Genomic DNA, 18167 nt, shown 5'->3' with positions numbered 1-18167 from the left:
GTGATTTCTTAGTATTCATTCTGTCCATTTCTGCTGTAACTTCATGATTCTTTCAACTCCAGTTTCTTGCCACATGTCTCCCAACCAGGACTATAGCATGGGAACCTACAGTTGCTTCTAGAGCAACCACTAACACAAAGACATTGTTCAGTTTTCCCTGAGCAAACACTGATGCAAAAAATTCCTTTAGTTTCTCCGCATTTAAACTTTTAGCTTTCTTGAATTCTCCTTTTTATCCCAGTCATGCTCCTGTAGAATGTTAATATGGAAGAAGAGTAAAACCTCACCCCAATCATTAGATACAAGGATTCAAGGAACAAGAACAATTCTTGCAATAGGCACGACTAATTAAGTACTGATTGAATAAGTTATTAGGACAATGTGTTTTAGTTCATATTACTTTGTATTTGCAGCATGTTGTACAATCCTTTGAGTTCTCCTACTAAGTTACAGAATTACAATGAGCGATCTTAAAACAGTAAGAGCTGCTAAGGTTCTTGAGAGAAGTAGATGCCGCATAACTTATTTACTCCATATTCCTCAACCTTTTAATTAAATTTCCACAGACTGGACTTCATTCCAAAATTAGAAGAACTACAAATGTTACTCCAGAGTATAGCCAACAGAATTCCCAACTTTTCTCTGTTTTGCTAAACTCAGGAAAAAAAAATAAAAAATAAAAACAAACCTCCCACAACCCTAGGGAAATACACACCAGGTTAAGGAGCTCTCACATTAGCAGTAAAAGCATATGCAAGTAACTGGAAGGCTGGGACAACAAAATAAAGGTAAGTCTCTTTTTGCACATTACACAGGATTCTCTTTAAAAAAGTTCAAAACCCAGCAATATTTCAAAAAGCTTCCATTAATCATCATCAAATTGCTTATCTTAATTCTTCTACCTTTTGCAATTTATCTTTTATTGACATGTCCAGCAATGAAATAGGTGTTGAGAAGTAGTTTTAAAGAAGAGCAAGTATTATGCAGTCTAGCCAATAGCCTGTATTCTGTTAGCAGATTCTAGAAGGTCAATATTGTCCGTGAAAATAGCCTTAACAAAGTACTAATGATATGCTCCAAGGAGTACTTCCACTCCTTGCTAATGAAACCTGAAGTAATTGGCTATGAATGCAAAAAAGGAATCAATTCTACATTATCAATGGATTCAGACACACCGTATACTGACTTCTTCATTAATGTAAGGAGAAAAAAGATCCACTGGCATTCATAAACCTGTTCTAGGCTTATATCTGAGTTTTCAAAATGACACAAAACATGGGTATCCCCCAATCAAGTCTATTAAGCAAGATCCCTATAACATATATCTCTGTTCAACACCAACCATAGGAATCAAAATATCCCCTCAGATCCTTCCCACTTCAGCTGTTTTTGTCTGGTAATCACCCAACTCCTCCATAGCTAGATTTGGTATTCAAACAGGATGGCTACTCTTACATCCTCAGAACAGTACAGGAGACTATCCCATTAACAGATGAAGTAGCTAAGACAGTCATGAAGGATGGTTAAATCAGTCAATCAATAGATTTCCTAAAGCAAACATAATTAATTTTGCATATTATTCCCTACATTAAGCAAAACAAAAAGCTATATTTGGATGTGGGAACTGCAACAGCAGCACTGATCATGAGATCTTTTACATAATACTCAAAAAAAAGTCTCAAGTGAAACATTTTTAATACCACGTGAACAAAATTAAAGCACTCTCATCAAGGACAGGATGTACTAGTTGTTTCATTTATTTTTTTACTTTAATTTCAGAATAGGCATTCACATAAATCTTACTTGTGCACCTTGCAACCATTTGGGCTGCATGAGCTCTGTTAAAAAAAAAACAAAAAAACATACAGATTCCAAATATTGGTTCTAGTTAGGACTATAGCTGAAGGAGCCATTGAGAATGGTACTATTGCTGCATACCAACCAGTCAGTAACTCTGAGCAGCAACGCAACAGACTACCAGCCCTTCTTTTCAGAGTGCTTTCCCATCCCAAATTTTTGTTTTCCCTAAAACACTGATGTGAGGAAAAGAGGAAAAATATTTACTGATAGATTACCTGTCCTCTATCATCATTAGATTGGCTCCAACTTTTGATGGTGTTGGACTTCTCTGATACAGAGTGAGAAACTAAATAGAAGCCAACCAAAAATTTCCATGAGCTAGTACAGCAGAGACAATAAACTGGTATCTCTTACCAATGACCCTGAAAGCTAAGTACTACTGAAGACCAAAGTTGAGATTATTTTTGCTTATTCTGTTTCACCTTGAAAACTAAGTTACTACTGAAGGCCAAAGTTGAAATTATTTCCACTTGTTCTTAAAGAAGTAAGATCATTTAAACAGGATATACAAGATACAAATATTACTATGTGGTACCACATTCTTTCTAGAAATCTCAAAAGCAAGATCACAAGAAAAATTAGGGTAAAAGGAGGCCACATGACTGGGCCAATCTTGCCAAAGATGCTAATGGCAAGCCCACACTGCAGACATTGCATAGCACACTGATATCAATATGTATTTTAGGCTGAAGAAATGAACCAATATGGTATGCAATGTTAATCACTTTAAAATCACTGGAAGTTTTGCCACAGACTTCAATAGCTGAATTCACCTTAATACAAAGTAAGTATATCCCCCAACAGGAATAACCAAAAGATAAAAATTATTATGCATTTCATTAATCTTCAGTCATGAACTTAGAGGGTGTTAGGAAACCCCCCCCCCCAACCAATCGGCATTAATTTCCCATAAGAAACACATCTTGCTGAAATGCAGTACTTCAGACAAGACGTATGCAGTGTCAAAACCTTCAAATCACTTGTAAGGAGGCAGGCACAGATAAAGACATTATATTTGATGTGCAAAACATTTTTTACATTTCACAAGATTTAAGATATTACTATTAAAATGAAAGTGAGGAGAGAGCATCTACATGTGAAATGGACCCAGATTTAAAGTTTCAGCTGCACCAGATAGCAATACAGATCAGCATGTCAGCAATAATATTTGGAAAGGCTTATGCTTAAAAAAAAGGAGGGGGGGAATCTGAGTGATAAGAGCGTTTAGTCTGAGAACGTATGTACCTAAAGGGTGAGAAAATGGCAACTAAAGGAATAAAAATTGCATCTTCTGACTATGGCTCTGCATTTAAGCAAGACTCTCTTCAATATTTTAAAACCTTCCTCCCTTAAGCCTTAGATCCCAAACTACGTGTTAAATAAAACTTTCCTATACATCCTACATATTTCATATATGTATATATACATACACACACGTGTATATGTCACTAAGCATATTGCTTATCAGTTACATTCAGATAAGATGTATTACATACACTGTCAGAAAATTCAAGTATAAACATTAACAAGTTCCTTAGAGGTATAAACATCCAAGTGGTTTGTCACAGAGCTCATCTGTACCAGTATGTCTGCATAGCATGTTGAGGGCTTGATTTTCAAAACCTGCAGTTAGGGATAATATCAAGAAATGTATTCCCCAACTATGAACTGCACGAATCATTAGTCAATTAACATACCTCATGTACCGCCCAAAAAAGATATCTGTTTCAAAGGTTTCAGAAAATAGGCCTTTTAAGTCTTCTTTATGAATAGCATGGCAACTGAGATGGATATACTTCTATTGTCTTGCACTTTGAATTACAAGCCATTCCAGCACACCTGTGATTTTACAAATGCATGTACATGTATGCAGATACAAACAGGTATTTTTTTTTGATTGACAGCAGTGGGTTATTTTCTTTGTATAATATCCAGAAAGACCTTAGATTGAAGGACAATTTCAAAAAAGGTTAATTTCAAACAAACATAAATGCTGGCATGGCTATTACATCTCTGAACAAAAACGTTGCAGAGATTGTAATATTTTCCTGGAAGAGAGAGTGTTAAATCTAAAGACTGAATTTAATTACTGAAGTGTCAGTTCTGAGATACTAATCTTGCTTGAGACATAAATCCACTGACACTCTTAATTAATAATTCCATCTTTTCTATCTTTTTATGGCATCCACTTCAAAAAAAAACAGCATAAAAGGGAAAGTTCTGTTTAAAGAATGATTCAAACTACTTTCTTTCACAGCATGAATATCCACCCCACCCTCAAAACAGGTGCAACACAGAAGAGTGCTATCAGAATACTTCAGTCCAGAGAAGTAAGACAAATCACATAAGTTATATCAGGATTACAAAATTCTTGTAATCTATCTCCTCATTTCATTTAAGAACTGCTTATCCAACATCTATTGGTACGTGAAACAGTATGGTGAAAAATCATGTCTATAATACATGCATTTTTACTATCTTTAAATAAACAAATAACTGCCCCTTGAACTGGAATTCTTTTTGCAGTGCAAAAAAATAATGACGACACAGCAGCAAGTTTTACAGGAGTTGAATGGTCTGGAAGGAAACCCATATATACTATTAATGGTATACCATTATTCTAAATGATATAGAGTAAAATCTGCTGCCTGAAATGTTCTGCATTGCAAAATATGTAGTTTATACTTTCTATGATGAGACTTTTTCCGTCATAAACCACATAAACTGTTAAATTAAACCAAGTTCATCTTCACTAACATGACTATTTGAACTCATTCCTCTTCCCAGCAAAGATTTAGCAAAACGTAGCGTTGACAAAACACTGGATTTTTGCCAGGTGGTACAACATAATATTAAGTATCACTATCAGCTAGTGGACATCACAAAAAAGAATACATTGCCACATTTGAAAGTTTCAAGTCCTTCCCTTTGGACATTACTGAACTACTCAGTGCTTCTACTCTGCTCAAAACAGGCAGAGCCCAAAGACCTATTTTCTTGCACAAAGAAATCTGAACTACACAGACTTTGTCTGTTGGGATGGTTGCATGGATGCTTCCTAGAAAAAAACATGCATCAGATGAACACAAACATGCCTACTGGGGCTCCCTATTGTAGAGACGCATTAAGGGTGAAGAGCTGTCTGAACCTAGCGCATTGCTGTCACACAAAATCAACCACATTGACCAGACAATCTCAGCTAATAATATTCATCATCTTGCTCTCCTCAGTCAGCATCCTTACTCCCAAGTGAACACCTGAACACTTCTTCTTTGACTAAAAATTGGGGTTTCTAACTGAAGAGCATACCTGGGGAGACTCGTCCCTTGGGGAACCCAGACATTATTGCACTATACTACTTCTGGTACTTTCCTTTGGGCTCCAACTGCTCCCTTTTTAGTGTGATGATATTCTATCTCCGAGCTAGGCTGGGTACTAACAAAGATGCGATTAGAAGCACAGAGAGCTCTACTCAGTTAAAAGGCCTTCCTCTCAAAGAATTAACGTCAGGCATGGGATTGACCCAACTGCTTTTTACGAGGAAGAAGCGAATAATGTAGGAGGCTAACCATTTACAGCCACAGAGACTGCTGCTTCTGCCTTCCAGTTAGCCTTGAATGGTCTCAGACATCAAACTGTATCAGACATTCCCACAGCTGGTTCATACGTACTGTGTGGTGGGGAGGGAGGCAACCACACAGAACAAACACCAGAAACTGTCGTGGAAAGCAGGTATGTGGCTTTAGCTATTGGTCCTGGGCTTTAAGGTTCCATTCATTCAACTCTACATCACTTTCAGGACCACAATAATACCTTCATGTTTGAGAGCAACAGACATGCACTTAACTGTTTCAATTATATGGTGGATGACCATCTGGGATTAGGAAGCCGCTGATCTGTCACCTTGACCCTCCACCCACCAACTGACTCATAACTACATCTATTCCAGATGTCAATACATGGTGACACGTAAGCAGGCTCTCAGCCCACAGGCACTAACCTCCAGCCTTGTCTGATCCTTTAAACACAGCCAGCCTTACTCTCAGAAAGGGAGGACCTCCCCATACTGTTTCAGTGCCATCCAAAATCGGTTGCCCATTAGAGCAGACCCCCACAGAGGCTTTATTGAGTGGTTCTGATAGATCCACCCCAGCTTCACAAATTTAATTTCTTCTCAAGAGAGCACTTCACATTGTTCTGCCCATGAAGCAGAAGCCCGTTGCCATCAAGCTGTGACATAAGATGAAACATTATTGTGAGGACCAGGTGGACCTCACTGAGGTACACCAGTTTAAGACAGCTTTTAACACTGCTTTGCAAAGCCTTCTCAGGCAACACAACTGGTAGCCCCCTCTGCTTATATAAAGTAGGATGCAGTCTTCATGAGCCAAACCTTCCAAGTCTTGGTGATAGAAACCTTGGAAATACTCTCTGATGCTTCAGACGACCCTGGCACGATTCTTTTCTTGGCTGCTGTTCCCTTCAGCTATTTCAGTAACACTTCATTGCTCATTTCCATCTTCAACTGTGCTAACAGTAGTCCTTTTCTGCCCTGTATAAGCTTTGTCACCCATCTAGAGAGGAGTAAAAACATTGTTGGACTTTGTCTCCCATAAATTCCTTCTCTAAAGACATGTTTAACTAATTCAGCAATATAGTAAGATTAATGACCTTGTGTAAGATGACTGAAGCCCGCTGGCCTTTTTGCCCTCATTCTGAAAAACAGCACAAGTCTTTCTTTAAATCCCTGTCAAGTCATCAAGCAGAGGTGAAGAACTTATCTCCTTCCTGCAGATTCTGCAGCAAGTCAATGACAACTAAGGGTACCATTGTCAAAATAACCAAGTAAGAATAACGCACTTCAAGATCTATTTGGGTTACTGTTTTTTTTCCCCCTTTTTAATTATAATTGTTCACCTAATTGCCAATTTGCAAAATTCAGTGAGTTCTTAACACAAATTAGATGTTTTACTGTAAAGAATTTTTTTACTATGCTGTGTTTAACTACTTTAACTGAAGCTTTGTATTATATACACTAGCAAGATGCTGTAATTATTCGAAAGCACACATGCTTTCGGCAGAAAATAACCATTCTTGAACTTGCAAGTATGCCACACTGAATTGAGGAAAATTACTGGAACCTGTATCAGCTGTAAAGCAGCAACCACCAATAGAGTTAAATATACACAACTGAACAAAAGTAGTAGTACTGGAGGTAACTAAGAGTGAAAAAACTTTTAATCAGTAGCAGTTCTTCAATACAGAAGGTTAAAAGCAGCAGGTCAACAACCAGAGAAAAGCTGCTGCAGTTAGGCAACTACACAGCTGGGGATCATAAACAGGAAGGAAAGGGCAAAAAGTGACCAAATGGCATATTATAAGTGTATAAGGTGGCATCTTCAGCTTCCAAGCTGACTTTGAACCCAGTGCTTGCTCTTAATTACAAGTTTTAGTTGACAGATGGGAAGTTAAGAGGGAGCTGCTGTTTTATGTGTTGGCCTGTCATAATCCCTTCTCTACTCTCTTCTGTAGAGCATTCTGGAACAACCCAGCTATAAAAGGAAGCAAAAAAATCTAATATTACTGTATTGTAGTGCTGCCTTAGCCCGCAGGAATTTTCATAAAAATTTTAGTAAGCAAATAGAACAGCCTACAGTCTGATATTTCTGCAGACTTTGTAAGATATACTTTTATTTCCAAAATTATTGATAGAGGGCATTACTTTCTTAGTAATTTAAATAGGCATTTAAAATTACTTCTACAGTGTCAATACCAATTAAACCACAGAAAAACGCTTAAAACCCTGTCTGTCTTCTCTCCTATTGTTATGCTAGCAGCTGAAAACCCAGACCATCTCTTTTGAGTTTGATGTTTCAGCTTGAAAGAATGAATCAGGGAAACCAGGATAGGATTTGTATTGCTGTTAACAATGGCAGGTCATACAAAAAGCAGTATGGAATTTTTTTGAAAATTGCAGGGGAGGATTAAGCCTCAATATCTGAGTTTAATTGCAGCAGTGTTAATAGTGGTTTTTCCTTTTTTGAAAGTTGTGTAATAGCAGAAAAATGAACAGGCTTTCCTCAAGCAGATACCTTCTCTCGTATATAAATCAACATAAGGCCAAGAATTCCCAGACCTGAGGATTCAAGACGTGAATCAGGGCTTTCAAACTGGTCACAAAACTCAGCTAAGGAGAGTTTTGAAATACCGGTTTGGATTTGTTACAATGTTTTGACTGAATTCTACCAGTATACAGAGAAATAATACACATACAAGGAACCTTGAAAGCAGCCAGACACAGAATGTGCAAATTTCAGGTCAGAGTTTCTTCTACAGGGATGGAGAACAAAGTATCTTATTGTTCTCACTGCCACCACTAAAAATCCCAGACATGCCTTGGCTCTGTCTTCCAGGTAGTGCTGTATAATTAAACACAATGTTTTTTCAGTCGCTTCTGTTCAGCCTGCTTTTAGCTTTCTCAACTGATGGGGCTTCCAGTATTCCTCTTCAGAGACTGCAGAATAATCTCTTTAAATATCACTCATTATTAAAACATTTTTCCCCTTGATAAGCAGAATAAAAATCTATCTTAATGCCTCTATGCTGCTACTCAGTAATATTCATATATAACTGTAAATATACTTTGACAATGTTTAAATACTTAGATCTTCTTCAGATGTTCTTCAACTACAGAAAACATCATACAACAAAAATGAGTAATTTAAACAAAAGCACAGTTCAAGTCTGACGTGTGCACTTTATTTCTGACAAGATTTATAAATACAGTAGTTCTGGCAATACTTTACTGATAAAGACTCATGATTTGCTTTTCAGTTACTGCAATAGCTATCACTATAGCCTGCTTCATCAAAAGCAAAACACAAGCTGATCTTATGCATAGTAAAATACATTCACGTGTGGCTGTCATTAAAAACCACGGTTTGTAAAATCAGTATGAATTTGTATTTTTAGCATGTCCAATGCTCTGTTTTAAAAATTAATTTCATTTTACTAGTACTGACAAAGTTGACAGGAGATCAAACAAGAACTACAGATAAATAGTGTCACCATTGCCTCCATTTAGGCACAGATGTTCCTTCCTTCCTGCAAGGAGACCAACAGGTGAGGTCACATGCAGACTGGAAAAGCCTGAAGATTAAGTACGGTTCACTGAATGCTAGATGCATGAAAAGCTCCAGCTTTTGGAGGAAAAATACATATTCAAAGCTTTATGAATTAATTGTTCGATACAAAGTCTTATCAGAGGCTCTCTGTATAGAGTTCAATGGGCTTTTAAGTCTTTAGAAGCAAAGTTTGGAAATGGGCAAGAATCTCATAGAATCACATATGGGTAGTCACTGAAAAGTCAAAGTACTGATATCGGTATTAATTTATACATTGATATATCAATGTGCCTCTATTGCAACCAAGCACCTTTCAGTGCAAAGTGCCAGTATCCCCCTTGGAAACAGATAATGGGAATTCTGGCATGTCAGCCTATTTTGACCACTAAGGAAAAAGCAGCAAATATAGGAATTATGAAATTAGGGCTGGCTCATCTGCCATTTGAAAGATATGAAAATAGTTCATCTCATTGCTAAATAACTTTTTGTCTGATAGTTTTATTCCCTCTAGAATTATTTTATTATTTTTCATTCTTCAGTATTTTCCCTTCGAAAAAAAAAAAAACAGTGCTTGGAATAAAACAATACAAAATGGCTGAAAAAAAGGAGACACGAGTCCTCTAATAAACCTGATACATCTAGTGCCTGTTTGGGATGCTTTTATAGGGTGTCAAGGACACAGGTTTACATACCCTTTAGGCAGAAGGTGGGTAAGAACCTGGGCATCCCACATTCTGAGTATTCTGCAACCACATGCTCCTTCTAGGAAGGACTTGAACATTTAACTTCATACTTTCTTGTTGCAAGGTTATACTGAAGCAGATCATTTTGGGAAGGTCAAAACCACTTGACTGTAGCTCACAAACAGCCAACTCGCTCTTGAACTCCATGGCCCTTTTTGGGAGGGGCTGTGGGTTGGTAAAAATTATTCTTACTAGTTGAATAACGGGCCTGGATCCAAGTAGTTACTAGAAAAGCAAAAAATCTTTTGCTCATGAGAACAAACTTTTTACATTAGGAATGATGCTCTAACACCCTATACATCCCCATCCTGCAATCTTGCCCACTAACCTGGCAGGGACAAGTGCCTCACTTAACATCCTACTGTGTTTTTCCACCAATGAAGAGTCACATTTAACTTCATTTACAGAACTGAAGAGAACTGGAATCATATTTCTCTAGTACAAAGTGATGTATTTCATCAGACAAACCTTACTCAAAAGGAAAGGAAGCATGATTGTGACTAAAGAAGAGATGACTAAGAGAAAGTAATGTTTGAGTTCTCTCTCTCCCATTTTGTGTACATGCACTATGATTTTAAGAGAAAACAAACTCTCTATATTCAAGTGTAACATAACACATTTCTCATTACCTTGAAAACTTGCTATATTTAGTTATTTCAAAAGGGAAACATCCATTTTCTTGGCTTTTGTTTTCTTTTTACAAGTCTCATGGAAAAGTTGAGGTATAACGCATCCAAAGTAACATCACAATAATGTTTTTAAAGTATAAACTAAATCAGATCTTCAGTGTATTGCAATAAAAATTTGCATCCTTAATAAATGGTTAACTGAATTCAACCAGGACTCTGCATTTGGCATTAGGCAATAGCTTCCATTTATAACCTAGTGAATTGCACATATGGTGTGTCTATATCTATTTTATAGCCAAATCCTGTTTTAACTTGCTGGGACTTTAAATATAATTAGCTTTTGGTCAGAATAAAGTAAACTATTAAGTTCATAGTTACTAAAATGAATAGAGATGCTTAATGCTATTCCAAATTCAAAAGCCATCCATTCCCTTCAGATGTGGAAGTCTTTCGCTTTTTGTATTGCTTCATCAAACATTTCAGGAAAATGCAGTGTAAACTGTATTGCTGAAGAGCAATTAGTAGAAAACACAGTGCATATGATTAATACAGAGAAGCTTCTCTTATTGCCTATTTTCTCCATAAACATAAATTTGGACAGGTGCAAAGCTGTCAATTTGCAATTAATCCAAAACTGATCCAACATCCAAACATGTATAAATACTTAGTACTGACTCATGAAGTAGCGGTTAAGTTTTTTTTTTTTTCCTCCTTCCATTTTTCCTCATTATGGTGTCTTTACTGTGGATTCCCACATTTCACTAATGGGCTTAATTTAAATATTTTAAACTTGTCTAATTAATCAATGCATATGAGAAAGTACTCACTAGCTTGTTGATGGTGCTGTTCCTCACTTTGAAATGTGCTGAATTCATAAGCAGACATCTTGCTTTTCAGTAACAAGGTCAAAACATTGTCCAGCTTCTCTACAGAAGAGAACTCAAAAGTCTGTTTAGAGAGAGAGAGGGAGGGGGAAAAAAGTGCATTTGGTACATATTTATTTTGTAAGTTTGCACTAGTGAATCAATTATTCAAATGAAATGAATAAAAACTCACTCTTAGCAGGATCAGCATATTTTTTGAAAGCCACAGAAAAGTAGTAATATGCTACAAGTAGACTTATATAGAAGGATCATGACAATAAGACCGAATTGAAGAGAAACAGGTATTATAGCTATGTTCAGCCATGACTGAGAACTTCTGAAGGAAAGGTAAGGACAGGAAAATTTGTACTTCTCTACTCTTGATTTAGCTGTGACAATGTAGTTTAATAGCCAGGAGCTGTTCTGACAGATACCAGGTACCAATGAAACCAAGGTGTCATTACAGCAGTAATCTGGGATGATCTTAAACAACTTGGCAGCTCTCTGTTACCTGAAACCTTTACATTAAGGTTGCATACTGTACTAGATAGGGAACAGCTTCAGTTCCATCAGTCATAGTCTAACATCAACTGGCAGATTAAGAAATGGATAGTGTGCAACCAGTTAGATGAGCTTCCCTACTAAATACATATTCTTTAGACAAGGAAAATCCCCACTGACTGCAGTGAGATAGTTTTTTGATTGCCTAATTCTGTCTGGACAGAAGGCCAAGATCTATTCCTAATGACTCTCATGGTAGCTATAATTAAGTGCTTCTTTTCTCCATGTGACAAGAGAAGTATGACTACAGGGATTCGAACATTGAAGATATTTTACATTGAGTGCTACAGAGCTGGCCCAGTCTTTGCTGCACTGCCTGTAGGTAAAATGGCTTGGGCACCAAAAGCAGCTCAGCCATAGCAGAGGAGCTCTTATTGAAATTTCCCTTCCCATAGCTCAAATGCTGCTTGTTGGAACAGTTCTTACATAGCTAGCAGGGATATATGCAGAACTATATAAACGTATATGTTTTATACATAAACTTGGGGGGAAAAAAAAAAAAAAAAAAAACACCCCGTGACAGAGAAAAGAACAGAGGTTACCAGCAAGGAAACATGTAGTTTCGTTTCTGCAGCTATTACAAGTGAACAAGAAAATAATAGTGAGTATGATGTGGTCAGAAATAAAGCTGGATACACAGACAGCATAGAGTTTTGCTGAGTTCTGCATGAATGACATGGAAATTTGAAGACAAGTTCATGCAGTAGGGGAGCTAGCAGTAATAAAATGATTATTTTTCCCATAATTCCCACTTGCCCTTCCAGTTTTGATTACGATACATAAGTGTTGTATTTAGTAAGTTGTGACCTATTTTTTCCCCCACAATTCACCCTTTCTGCACTGCCACATTAAAAATTCTCTGTATGTTATTCAATAAATATGAATATATTTTTTAGTCCTCAACAACCAAAGCATTAAAAAAAAAAAAAAAAAAAAAAAAAAAAAAAAAAAAAGACTCCTCCTAGAAAAAGACCTTAAAGGCATGTTCTAAATAGAGATGTGATCTATATACCAGATTTACAGCGTAAATGAAGAAAGGATATGCAACCTGCTCCCTTCCCCCTACCCTGAACTTCACAGTAAGAATTCTTTTGGTAGATATTAAGTAGACTAGCCACATGAAATAATAATATTATTAAGACAAAAAAAAAATTAGAATCCAATTAGGAAAACATAGTATTCTTCCTTATCCCAAGAAGGTCATCTTAAGCATGGTATTGTCATTGGTACTATCTTAGCAGGGCTCAGACTAAAACAGGACATAAAATAAGTTATAACACTAGCTCAGATGAATGCATATGCAGAAGTTACACCATGCAGAAAGTGGCTCAAAACCACCGATATTCACTGAGGGACACAGCAGCAACAGTATAGTAGAAATTTCACTTTACAGACAGTAAATATAAATATACATATATATGTATGTGGGCTTCTAGGTAAACCAGATCTGAAGTAACATTTTAATTCCCCCATTTATATGCTGTTTTTTTCTATGGCATGTGCTTGGAGCATAGAAGAAAACTATGGTCCTCTCTTAACAAAACGTAAGAAAACAGCAGGGACACAACTTACATATTTTGCAACGTATCTAGCTCTCTGTTCAGCTAAAGAAAACCTCTCTCATCATCTGTCCTGAAAAACCTGAGAAGCAATTTCAGACAGAGTCCATTTCAGGCTGCCTTGTGCAACAAAAGCCAAATAAAGACCCTGCAGCTCCCCTTAAAAAAGCACTCAACGTAACCTTGCAGGCAAGGCTCCTCCACTTTAAATATAAGCAGAGGTATGATCCTTCCTTTCTTCTCACCCCTCCCCACACCAAGGCAGGAAGCTGGGGGAGAAGTAGCTTAAGAGTATATAGCTGTTAGATTACAGTCAGACAACCAAGTTTACAGGGGATAAAACAATGTTTTTCAGTTTCAAACAGAGCAAGTTCCCACGTTGAAGAGGGTGCACAACTTAAGGACGAACTTTGCAACGAAATCTTAGGGCCTGAAACTTTGCCTGGCTTAGTCACTCTCGCATCACATTGGCTCAGTTTTTACAAGTTGCCAAGGCAGGTGTTAGACTGTTCAGCCTTCCAAAGGTAGCAGATGAAATTGGAGCTAAACTTCCCACGCTTTTAACAGGTCTGTCTTCCACTGACCTGCCTCTCCATTCTTTTAATATCAGAGTCAGGCATAACACACCTCTTGTACACAGCTGTGGCTGCTGCAATTTTCTTTAAGTTTTTCCCTCAAATTTTGTCTCTTTCTCCAGATATCTAAAGTCTGAGGGCTCAAGCCATGGTTTAACACATCATCTTGTTAACCAGCCACAACAACTAGCTTTGCTCTGCTACCCTACAACAAAGGCATTACAAAAAAAATTAAGTACATATAGATACAAAACTATGTTAATACCTTTCATGTCACATACAGGAGGGCCTAAAAACAATACTGATTTCTGTTCCATTAGTTATGTGAAGATAATAGCAGAAATAGCAGTGAAGCAGAACTAGCAAGAGGACCATTCTGTGCTATCCAGCTAGTAGGAGAGAGCTCCACACCAACTTAAAAGTCATCCCCTCCACTTAGGAATTCAGGTTACAGACTTATACTCTACTTGCCATTCCTGCTCCAGAGCACTCATGGACTCCAGATATGTTACATTTGCATATTTTGATATATCCCACAGAGGCTTCTGCAGCACTTGCTGAGGAATGCCACCAACACTATGCACCTAAAGTTCCTGCTGAAGCCTCTCCAAAGCCAACAGAATTAGGACTGTACTTAAAGCTAAGCACATTATAATGAAAGCCTAAGCTTCAAGAAAGCCCATATTTTACCTGAATAAAGAACTAAAAAGTTAAAACATGACAGAAAAGAAGTAAAAGCATTACTTTCTCCTTGTAGGCAAGTTCTTCTTTCCAGGAGCCATTCACAATTAACTCGGCAAGTTTCCAAGCAGCTCTTCCCAAGCCCTCTGAAGCATAGCTGGCTGCTGGCTGCTTCCTGCTCCTCTCTACAGCCTTAGCTCTTCTGCAAGGAGCTACTACATGCCTCAAGCTCAGCCTCCAGAAACTTGTCCTTGTTCAGTGCCCCCACAGGTGAGAGCACTCTCTCCATCTCCCACCTGCCGCCATTCCAGAGCAATAGAAAGCAGCTGTGAACAACAGAGATGGCCTGAGTGATGTCCATCACACCTGGGCTTCTGAAAACTTTCTTAAAAAAGGAAAAGACTAAGCACATGCTTTGGTACTTCTGTGAATCATGACCTACATTCTTTAATAACTGTTAACAAAACCCTGAAAATGTGTGCCAGTGAAACACAGCATACACAGCCAGTAAATTAACATATTTCTCACTGGCTTTAGAAGTACTAAAAATGTCATATTTACAAAAAGATTAACTACTCCAGTAGTTCTTCTATATCAGACACTACTCTATATGCACCTAAATACCTAGATTACCTCTGGCAAAGGGAAGGGGGCTAGGCTTAAAAATCACATAGGCTTTTCTGACAATTTTATCCACTGATGAAATATGGAAAGATTTCATGTTCAGAGGGAAAGAAAGAAACATTTTAAAATTGCTGACATTTAAAAGTAGCTGACATGACTTAGAAGACTGAAAACTATTAAAAGTAGTTTCAAAGAAAATATCTTAGCAGATCAAGTTAAGGCACATGCATACTATCACTACATAGGCCATATAGCTATTTCTTACAAGTTTTCATAGAGAAGACTGCAGTTTATTTTCATTCTTCTTTTTTTAATATATACTGTAACTGGAATCCTGTTTGATGATTATGATAAAAGTATCCTCCGATGGATCAAGTCTCTCAGAATCATAGGAATATTATTCAACCAAACTCAAGTCATAAAGATTTCTGAAGTTCTCCAGACACTCTAAGTCACTCAAATTAACATAAATCTCTCAATTTCAATAATAAGGCTTTGACCTCGGTTTCCATCACTTTTTAAAAAACCTAAAAAATCTGTACCCAGAAAACCTCAGCACTAAATATTTGAATCAATACTTGGGTTTGGTAGAAAGTCAGAGAAAAAAAATCAATACAGCATATAAATCCACCAGAATGCTGAAATAAGAAGTTGATGAAAAGTAAAGAATGAAATGTGAAAAAGTTTAATTATGAATTACAAGAACCTTATGATCAGATTTGTTTGCAGGGTTACAAAAAACCCCTAAGACAGTTTCTTTAATGCAAAATTATATAGAAGTGAGAGAACAAAAAATTCATGGCCTTTAACCTATGCCCTGTCTCATATGTTCTGACAGCAAGTTCATTTAGCATAAGATTTAGTTACTGTGATTTCAACACTACTTCAATATAAAAAGCCTTCTTTAACATAAAATTTCAGATGATTTTCTTTCAAAAATTTTACAAATTTTACAATGAACCTTGTTTCATTTTTTATTTTACTTATTTTCTTACATTTTAAATATTTATTGGGTTGTTAGAAATGTCTTGCTAATGTTGGTCAATGTTTTCATAAATTCAGACAAATATGCAAAATATAAAATAATATAGCAGATGTGGCAAATAATTTCATCCAAAGACATGATTTGTAATAAACTTCGAGTTAAAATATGTTTAATCTAACAATTGAGTGAGCGTTAGTCTTCAATTCCTGTCTAAAAAGATGAATCCAATAGGTAGAACAGCAGCATACTTTGTTAGTCCCCTTTGACCTGGCTATTAGTAAAAGGAACAGATGGCTGTAAGCCTAGTCATTGGGGTTTTTTGTTTGTTTGGGTTTACTTGCTGAAAGGGACAATAATCTCAATGTTGATACCAACTCAAAGTAATTGGAAAGGTCAGCAGTGTAACACACAATGCTATAAAAGTGTTTTACCCAAGCATTGTATCTGTGGTATGCATTAGTGTAGTAATTTGCTTTCATCACAAAATTTTAATAACAAGATACTCCTCAGACTGCAAACATTTGTGAAAATCTTGAACTTTTCTTTGAATCACAGAATGTTACTGCTTTGATCAATAATTGCTGTAAGCTTTCCTATTTTATTTTAATTTTGTTTTCCATTGTGTTTGATTGTTACTATGCATAGATAAACCACTGTTGCCCCAGGATACTTTTGCAAATAAGCTGATAGTCTCAAAGGTCTTAATTATCCTGGTTAAATAAAAGTTACTACTACTCCCGCTACTTGATGGAATTCTAATTAGATGAAAGCTGTTTTGTTTTTCCTTGCATTACTACATTTTTTAAGATTAAGTTAAATCATGTTTTGTAAATTGCATCTTTATGATGTATCTTATTGCCATTAAATCATATTTACATGAGCGTTCAAAAGATTTAAAAAGTTTGAAGGAATAGTTCAGCTACCTAGCTAGTGAATCTACCTCACTCCATGGCCAAGTAGGTACAATTAAATACAATGACAAATCTTCCAGCACATACACAAACATACCAATGAACTACCATTAATATACTTTCCCACAGAACAACCCTGATACTGTCTGGATTGTACCACTTAGTTGATTATAAAAATTTTCTCGGCATTAGTTTTTAAGTTGCCAACACAAATAAAATTAAGAGTCAGGCATACAATGTCTCCTCATTTAAACCCATGCTTATAATAGAGAGGCGAAAAGGTGACTAAATTATTAAACATACCTGACAGCCATAACACTGAAGCCATATTTCCTGGTGTGCACTACTGCTCTGCATAGAATTATTTCCACATTTGAATATAATTTGAATTGCATGCATCTCACTTACTAAATATTAGTCATGCTCGTTAAATGAAGGGTCAAACTCCTCAATAACACAAATAAATCCCCAGTGGAAATACCAGGTGTTTTGTAGGTATCTAGGTTACCATGTTAATTATAATTTTTAAATCATTATGACACACTTCTTAAGCATAAAATTTTAAATCACATCTGTAGAAAGCTCAATTTCAATGTCTTTTAATCTACAATTTAAAGAATGATAGATACTATTTTAAGATATTTTAAAGATTCTAAGAATGCACTTCTACTTAGAGTTACACCATTTTTATTGTGCAACAAGCCTGTTTTCTTAGAACAGAAGTGAATTATATTTGGAAGGAATCTACCCCCATCCTTAACAGAATACTAATAATGCAATACATCATTTTTTATTAATCCTTTCGTTATGAGTGTAATGCCTTAGGTGGTAGATAAGGTAGATTTGTCACAAGAAAATGAGACTGTCTGCACTGGAAACACAGACTATTATTTTTGTTCTGGCTTTGCAATCACAATATAGACATCACGACAAGTCTGCTCAGGCTACCCACCATTGAACAAATGATACTTGAGATTTCATTCTTTCTTAATATATGCTTTCTTTTCGTATTATTTTGTATGTGCCATTAGCAAAGGAGATACTGCAGAGCA

General features: G+C 36.5%; 1 protein-coding gene across 6 annotated transcripts in view; it reads right to left on the bottom strand.

Moving 5' to 3' along the window:
• BANK1 (B cell scaffold protein with ankyrin repeats 1) overlaps positions 1 to 18167 on the bottom strand; it is a 151519-nt gene that overhangs the window by 87460 nt on the left and 45892 nt on the right. For all 6 annotated transcript variants that reach the window (XM_026109501.2, XM_026109523.2, XM_026109545.2 and 3 more), the window contains one exon: positions 11184 to 11304. In XM_026109501.2, the coding sequence (XP_025965286.2) occupies positions 11184 to 11304 (121 nt within the window). The remainder of the gene's footprint in view (positions 1 to 11183; positions 11305 to 18167) is intronic.

The sequence above is a fragment of the Dromaius novaehollandiae genome, chromosome 4 (genome assembly GCF_036370855.1).
Source record: "Dromaius novaehollandiae isolate bDroNov1 chromosome 4, bDroNov1.hap1, whole genome shotgun sequence".
NCBI classification, from domain to species: Eukaryota; Metazoa; Chordata; class Aves; order Casuariiformes; family Dromaiidae; genus Dromaius; species Dromaius novaehollandiae.
This window is presented reverse-complemented; position numbering and strand designations above follow the sequence as displayed.